The sequence below is a fragment of the Natator depressus genome, chromosome 27 (assembly GCF_965152275.1).
Source record: "Natator depressus isolate rNatDep1 chromosome 27, rNatDep2.hap1, whole genome shotgun sequence".
Taxonomy (NCBI): Eukaryota; Metazoa; Chordata; order Testudines; family Cheloniidae; genus Natator; species Natator depressus.
The window spans coordinates 5579435-5588141 of NC_134260.1; the positions used below are offsets into that span (position 1 = coordinate 5579435).

The 8707-nt window shown below is 51.0% G+C and overlaps 1 protein-coding gene across 1 annotated transcript in view; it reads right to left on the reverse strand.

The window, feature by feature from the left end:
* Positions 1-8493, reverse strand: part of LOC141978520 (aquaporin-5-like) — a 28818-nt gene extending 20325 nt beyond the window's left edge. The window contains exon 1 of the mRNA XM_074940674.1: positions 7963-8493. Coding sequence (XP_074796775.1) covers positions 7963-8493 — 531 coding nt within the window. The remainder of the gene's footprint in view (positions 1-7962) is intronic.
* Between the last annotated feature and the right edge of the window lie 214 nt (positions 8494-8707).

Below are 8707 nucleotides of genomic sequence, written 5' to 3' on the forward strand. Positions count from 1 at the left end.
AGTCAAGTATGGGCCCCAAATCCTCCGGCTCCTAGAAGCCGTACAACTTCCCTCGGAAGTGGCGGTGGTACGCTGTAATGGCTCCATTCTCCAGAAGGGAAGGTCCTCTTACCAAAGGGCCTGATCCGGCCAGTGCTGCAGAAACTACATCAAACCACTCATGCTGGCAGGGAAGCACTTATCCAGCTAACGGGAAAATACTTTATCCCTTCCGGACTCCGACTCCTGGCTGCCCAGGTACAAGCGGACTGCTTAGTCTGCCAAAAGAATAACCCCCGACCGGGACATCCTGTGCCACCAGCTGCACTAGAACCCACTCCGGGCCCCGGACAAGTGTGGCAAATAGACTTTACTGAGTTTCCCCAGACCCAAGGTTCAAATATCTCCTTGTCATAGTGGATCGGTTCAGCGGATGGCCAGAAGCCTTCCCATGCCATAATTGCACTGCCAGAACCGTGGCCCTCAAGTTTGTTAAGGAGATCATTCCTCACTTTGGACTCCCCTTGTGGATGGAATCTGACAACGGGACACATTTCATGTCAAAAATCATTCAAAGCATCTCACATGCCTTACAGATCCCCTGGAAACTCCATACGCCCTGGAGACTGCAAGCCAGTGGGGTAGTGGAGCGTACCAATCAGACCCTTAAACGGCATCTCTCAAAAGTGTGCCAAGAAGCCTCACTGCGATGGCCCGATGCTTTGCCCCTCGTCCTACTTCGTATCCGCGTTCTCCCTAAGGGTAGATTAGGGCTTGGTCCCTTTGAAATTATGTTTGGAAGGGCATGGCCTATGAATGGCACCCCGGTTCTGTCAGGGGAATGGGAGCTGGGTAATGGTTTTTTGTCACAGTATATGTGTTCCCTGTCTGCTGTTCTCTTGTCTCTTCACAGGTATACCAAGGATTCCCAGCCTCTCCCCTTGGACTCCCCTGCCCACTCCTTGCAGCCCGGTGACTCTGTGCTTGTTCATACCTGGAAAGAGGAGCCTCTCCAGGAAAAGTGGAGAGGACCTTATACCATCCTGCTGGTCTCCCATACAGCGGCAAAGATCAGGGAAACAAGAACTGGATCCATCACTCTCGTCTGAAAGCAGTACCCGCCCCCTCGTCAGCAGAACAGTGGACCGTCCAACCTGCTGACTCCTCATCTAGTGACGATCTCAGGCTAAAGCTACTGTTTAAAAGACACAAATAGCGGGCACCTTTACGCTAAAATGGGCCCACCCAGGTACTGGAGACCCTGGGTTGGGAAGACTCTGGTGATAATTAATTGGGTAACATTGTTATTCTCTGTATTGGTATTTCCAAACTGTGCATATCGGGAGCATAACTCCTTTCTTTTGCTTGCGCACCATGTTGCTACTTTAACAAACCAGACTGATTGTTGGGTGTGTGCTCCAACTCCACTATCCCCCAAACAGGAATGCCCCTTGACATGCTGCCCCTGACCCTGGCAGAATTAGCCGCCACCAAAGAGCAGGAAAGAACGGACTCGCCGTTCTGGGACAAGACCTCTTTACAGCAGGCCACCTATCAGGACCAGGCGTATTCAGTTGCAGTACTCACTGAGGGAGTGTTATGTTTTACCCGAAACCAATCTGATCACTGTGGGCGTCCTGTGGGAAAAAGCTCCTGTGTTATCACACAGTGGGCTGATGGGTGTTGGATAAAGACCGAAAGGGGAGGCCAACAGTGCGGGTGTAATGGTTCCTCCCCTTTTAGGGAAACTCTTACAAATAATCTTACCACAAAAAAAAAAAGGGTTTGGAAATATAACTTGCCGTCCAGTTAATATCTCCAATGTAGCAAGCCAATGGTGGGTTTGTAGTGGTCCCTATGGCGAGTGTAATTTGAATGGAACAATTAGAAACGCCCCCACTTGTACCCAATCAGGAGGATGGGATGCCCCCTTAGGGGCATATGAACTGTTTGGAAAAGCAGCCAAGGCAGCCTTAAATATCCTAGGAATCCCCTTAAGAAACAGTCCTTACTGGGCCCTACAGGGTCACTATTTTGTATGTGGCCAAAAGGCTTACAAGGTGCTGCCAGCCAACTGGACAGGTAGCTGTTATATAGCTCATGGAGTTCCTCATCTTTCCATAACTGCCACACTGCCCAAAGGAAAGATTAGAAATGCCCGAGACACCTCTGTTGAGTCACAAGAAAAGACCCTGCGGCGACTGACTATGGCATTGGAGGGCAATATGAAGAATTCCCTCACAACCGAGAAGCTTGTAGGGTGCTCTGTACTGGAAATAGCGCCACTGTTTACCGGGCCAGCCATGGCATGCATAGGCCGTTATACTGTAAGGCTGCAAATGGTACTTGAGAAAGTTGCCTTAGAGTTGGAGGACTCGGTTAGTGATTTAGGGTCAGCAGTAAAAACGTTAAATAAAGAGGTACAGCAGCTCAGGACGTTTTCCCTCCAAAACAGGCTGGCTTTGGACTATCTCTTGGCATCCCAAGGAGGGGTTTGTGCCCTCATCAGGTCCCGATGTTGTGTATATGTAAATGATGGCAGTTATGAAATCTATGAAAAGGTGGTACAGGCTGAGGCCCATGCCCGAACTGGAGCACAGGCTGCCTATACTGCCCCAGAGAGCGATTGGTTGCAAACCTTGTTTTCAGGCTGGGGTTTGTCGTCTTGGCTTGGTGGTTTATTTAGCCTGTTATTGAAACTTCTCTTTCTTGTATTGCTTGTATTAATGGTATTATGCTGTGCAGTATCATGTGTTAGGGCCCTTTTGCAAAAGTTAATAAGTCATTCTCTTCAGGGCTACCACAAAATGCTTATGCAAAGTCCTATTGTAAAGAAATAAGTAGCCCAAGTGAGAAAACTCAGAGCCAAGGCTGTTGAGTGTTCTCAAAGGAGGGAGTTGTTGGGGACACTGGGGCATGGCCACTAGGTAACTCGAGGGGATGGAAGACCATGAGTGTTGATGAAGCCCCCTCGCACTAGGCCCAAGTGTCCTTGGCCCCTCCCCTCCCGCCTGGAGGCACTCACAGCAGCTCTGCGTACTAGGCCCAAGTGTCCTTGGCCCCCCCACCTGGAGGCACTCGCAGCAGTTATGCTGAGGATCTGCAACAATATGTTGCAAAGTCAGACTGCCTGAAACTAAACAAGACCAAACAGGGCAGATATGGAAGAAAAATGCTGAATAAAGCAGCTTTATGTATAGTTTAACAAATGATACAGAGAACAAGGGAACTAGCTGGGAACTGGATTGGCTGGCTATATGGATACTTAGGGCAGCTTGCTATTGGATAAGTATGCTGGAGAAAGGATGTATAAAAGCCTGTGTAACTTCCTGCTCTGGGTGCAGGATTTGAGATTCTATTCTCCCTGTACCTTTTTGCAGCTGCAAATAAACTTTTCTGCTTCTCCACCCCGTTGTGATTATTGGGTGAAGCACACCGGGTAGCGAACCAACCCCTGCTGTTGTTTTGCCTCTCGGCACTGGGTGCCGGCAACAGCTTTGCTCTTAACTTTAGGGCCTTTTTGACTAACCTTCTCATTGTATTGCAATCTTCCTTCCGTACGGATCAGAGCTCGGTTTCTGACGTGTGTTAGCAACTAGTCTTCTGACCACATGGTGGATTCCTCTCTCAGTAAGACACATGTTGCGACAGCCCCTTGCTCCCACTGTGATGATGTAGGCAGGAACTCTGCATTTTAAACACAGGGCCAACCTAGCAGAAGTAGGCCAGCCACCTGCCTGCTGCAGGAAGGACCAACCAAGCTTGAGGCCCCATTGTCTTATGTGCTGTACAGAGTAGTAGATGGGCCCTGCCCTGAATATCTTAGAATCTAAACAGACATGCCAGGCACAGGATGAGGGAAAGAGGCAGATCACTGGCTTCACCGCCTTCTCCCACTCTCATTCACCCCGATGCACTGGGTGCTCTGCGGCTGGTCATTATCACTAGTAGCTAACGCCACCGTCACTGAGAGCTCAGTGCCAAGTGGTAGCAGAATCAGGGTGCTGTCACGGAGCAGCAAACTCATGCAGTGCATGTCAGTCAGCACCATGGGCTCCCCCATTCAAATCCTTGACTAAGCCTCATTCACTTCACTGGGAGTTTGACCTGGGTCAGGACCTCAGATCTGGGCCCTTGAGCTGGAAAAGTTCTGCTGGATCAACAAGTCCATCCTGCCCAGCCCCGCAAGGCATCAGCTCAGGATTAAAACTGGATGACAGTTTTTGGACAAACCCTTTCTTAGCCCCGCCCCCCCAAAATGCAGATTCAGATTGACTGAAACATTTAGTGAACTCGTGTCAATTTCACGGAATTGGAAAAAAATCCGAAACAATCAAACCACTTTGGGTTTTTTATTCAAAGCAACTTTTGGTTTTGAACTTTATTTTAACTTTATATTTTAAAAGGTTAAAAAAAAACTCACGTGAAACACAACAATTTTTTCCCCTGACTTTTTTGGTTCACCAAAAAAATGCAAGAAACCAAAAATCATTTCCAGGTTGATTTTTTTTCAGATTTGTTGGTTTATACCATGAACCAAAAGAAATGTTTATTCACACAGCTCTATTCAGGCTTGTCCCTTACAGTGCATTTAGTTTCAAGGGCAGACAAGACCACCAGTCTGAGATGGCTGGGAAGTCCTGCCCCATTGAAGTCACTGGGAAAAAACTCCCATTGACTTCAGTAAGCCAGGGTTTCACTGGATGTATTACCTGGCAGGACCAATGCTCTGGGAGCTATTCCAGTTCGTCCCTTTCCCTATCCTGGAGATGGATATTAATCCCTAGATCCACAAAGAGTCTCGTATCAATCCCTTGTTATGTGGTGATTAATGTAAAGGTCATTACAGCTTTACAGAAATGCTAAAAACAAGCAGATTACGTCAGTGGCACTCAGGCTCATGGGGCTATTGGGAGCCTGGAGCAGACTTCACGCATGTCACTCTCTACGCGAACCCCTACTTTCTTTCCAAAGTGTTTGGTCTCAATTTTGGAGATTTTCGTGAAAGGGGTTTGCTGCACTGGTGAGATGAGCATCCTATCGCTAGGATGACCAGAGGTCCTGTTTTGGCTGGGACAGTCCCTTTTTTAAGCCCTGTCCCGGCCGTCCCGACCTTTTTGGCAAAGGTGGGCGTTTGTCCCGTTGACTCTTGCCAACTCGATCAAAATGTTTTTTGTCAAAAAGTGGGATGTGGCGGAAGATGCTGGGGCGGGGCGGTGTCGAGCGGAGATGCCAGCCCTGCGTGGGGGGCGGAGGGGGAGGCAGGGCTCGGGCGGGTGGCAGGCAGGGCTCAAGCGACGCCAGCCCCAACCTCATGGGGGAGCCCAGGCAGGGCTTGGGCGAGCAGCAACACCAGCCCCCTGGGACGGGGGCTCAGGTGAGTGGCTGGGGCCAGTCCCATTGCGGGGGTGTGGCTCAGGCAAGTGGCTCCGGACAACCCTGCGTGTTGGGGCGGGGGGGGGAGGGAGGCTCAGGCTAGCCCCAGGTGGGGGTGGGGAGGCCTCGGGCTAGCCCCTTTGGGAAATCTCCTCACCCTACTTATTGCAGTCCCAACACCTCCACATTTCTGCTAACGTGCCTCTCTCCTGGCCTGCGAAACCCCCTGCAATTCAGGTGGGGACCCACCTCTGCCGATGCACCTGAATCCTGATCTGCAGCTCCCCCTGCCCATGCCAGTCTTGAGTCCCTGTGTCCCCTCCCCCGCCCCTTGCCAAACACCTCAGTTCTGGCCTGTCCCTGGTGATGGGGGCTGCTGGTGGTAGCAAATTGTGACTGGGTAGCAAAACACAGCACCTAGGTGTCAGTAACAGCTGCTGGTAGGGGATTAGGACAGGGAGCGCTTTGGATCTCTGCACTGGCAGGCTGCTGTATTAATCTGCTTGGCTGGGGGAGCAGAAAGAAGAAGGGTGCCAGGGGCCCCAGTGCACAGGAGTCCCCCCGGAATGGGCTCTGTACTCAGGCAGGTAGCTTGGCAGGGCAGGCGATGAGGGAACGGGAGCTGCTTTCACAGCCTTGGGACCTGCCCTGGCATCAGGAGTAATGTGGAGGGGAACGGTAGGGGGGGCGGGGCTGGGCGGAGGGAGGGGACAGTGTGGCACCTTGCGACATGGCACATGTGTGAGGAAGAGATGGACCAGGCAGTGGGGGTTAGTGAGGGAGGTATCTGTGCCCTGGGAGGGGATTCTGGTGGGTTGGAGGAGGGGGCATTTTGTAACAAGATGTGCAGAGCAACTAAGGAGCTACCCAGCCCCTCAGCTTCTGACCCCGTCTGCCATCACTCTCACATTAGGAGACTAGGGCAGGGATTGTCTCTTCCCATAGATGCCCCCAGCAATAAGAGGTTCCCCCATGCAAACCCAGAGCCTTCTAGCAAATGGAGGACAGAACCTGCCTGTAAACCTAGAGGCAACACCAATGACTGCTGACATATCTGCTCTAGGGCACTTCCTCTGGCCTGTGTTGGGCAGGGATCAGACTGGATGATCGCAGTGGTCCCTTCTCACCTAGGAATCTACGAATAGCCCCCTCTGCCTGTCTGGTCCTCAGCCTTTTCCCTGTGTGGTGCCTAGTCTGTCTTGGGCCCTTTCTCTCTGGCATTATGCTTCCCTCAGCATTATCCCAAGTCCGCGCTGAGCTGTGACTGATGGATGGACTGACACAGCCTGGCAACACTAAGGCCAGGTATATTTCCCCCATCCTTTTCCACACTCAAGGGGTCCAAACCAGGGGGACAAAAATGCATCCAATTAGAGTGACAGGCCATATCACAAGAGTTGTTACTGGAACTGGCTACAACACCCCCAGAACACAGGCAGCGCCATGGCAGGAGACCCCCCTCTGGCTCCCCAGCCCAGTTTCCTGCCCCAACCCGGAACAGATGAATCTTCAGAGGAAGATGCACATGTTTTATTTTTACCCAAACAATTTGGTGAGACTGGCATGAATTTGCAAAATGTTTTGGTGTTGCTGACTCTGCCTTTTTCACTGTAAAAAGGTTTTGGGCAGCCAAAAAATTTTGCCCAGCTGTATCTTAGCCCTGGTCTACACTACAAAATTACTTCAGGATAACTACATCATGCAGGGATGCGAATCCATGTAGTTATATGAACCTAAGCGCCAGCGTAGACAGCGGGTGGATTAACTAAACTAACGGGAGAAGTTCTCTCCTGTCGGCTTACAGCGTCTTCATTAAAAGCGCAACAGCAGTGCAGCTGTGTGCTAATGCATCCCTTTAAGTGCAGACCTGCCCCAACCCCAGTTTTTGTTCTGCACTCTTTGGGGCTTTCCTGTCTGCAGTGATAGGCATACCGTATGTGCTGAATTCAGTGCAGACTCTCACCCCAGACACACACACCGTGCTCTCTCCCCTGGAGTCGTTAATTTCTGATTGGTTTCCTTAATCTAAAATTCTTTTCATCTGGAACTGAAAGTAACTGGCTTGTTCTTTGTGTCTGGACAAGAACACACTAGAGCTGAGCAAAGGATTAATTTTTTTCGGTTTGGTCACCAAACCAAAAAATCTGGAAAAAAAATATTTGTTTTGAACTGAAACTGGATTTTTTCTGTTTCTCTGATTGAAACAACAAATAAACAAACAAAAACAACAACAAAAATTCTTTTCAGACTGAAAAACACCTGAAACAAGATGGAAAAAAGGAAACCAAACTATTTTTTTCAGCTTTTGCATTCCACTTTGGGTGTTTTTCAGCCTCTGGTTTTTTGACTGGGTCGGTTGGTTTATAAATTGAATTAAATTTCAAAATGAAACCTTGTTTTGAAATGAAAAGCCAAAATGTGCCATTTTGAAAGAGTCAGAACAAACTGCTTCGGACACAAAGTTCAGAGCCCCCCCTCCCACCAAGTCCAGAACCACACAGAGTTGGATTTGATCCAGGCCCATCTCTAATGTACATGGCCCATCTCCTGCTTGGGGACCTCTCTGAGAAGAACCAACTCCCCAGGGCCCTTGAGCTCTTTACTCACCTTGTTGACACCCATCTCCCCCAGGGCGTGTTCTGGAGTCAGCCCGTAGAGAAGTGCCGAGGCGGTGATGCCCCCAAGCAGCTGCGCCAGGATGTAGCACATGGCCCAGGCTGGCCTCACTTTTACAGCCACTAGCATGGAGACGGTCACCGCCGGGTTTAGGTGACCGCCGCTCAGGGGCAACGCACAGTACGACATGACAGCCACCGAGCTCCCGAAGGCCAGGGACACGTGGAGCGGGTTGGGGGAGGCCAAGCTGCAAGGAGCTTGCGTCCCCACATCCCCCAGGCTGAGGGTGGCAGCAGCAGCTGGTGGGGCTGAGTACTCGGTGCCGCTCGGCTCAGAACCAGCCCCGGAGGACTGGCTCTGGGCAGTGATGCCCAGATTCCCTGAGTCAACTGCAGGCTGAGTCCAAGGAGTGATGGAGGCCAAGCCGGTGAAGAGAAAGATCCCAGTGCCCATAAACTCAGCCAGCAAAGCTTTGAGAAGACAAACGTCCCAAGCTCTGCAGGCCACCCGGGGCAGCTCCATCCTAAAACGCGGCGAAGGATCCCAGGGCACGAGCAACGCTCTAGGGCTCAGTTCTGTCCCCTTTGCATTTATAGCATCGCCCCCTCCCTCTCCCCTTCTGGAGCAGGTGCTACACAGACGTCAGCAGAAGGCGGGGACTGGCTTGCAAAGGTATTGAGGCCGGCAGGCTATACAGAAACAGGACCCAAAGTGGTGCAGTGTCAAGACCCACCAC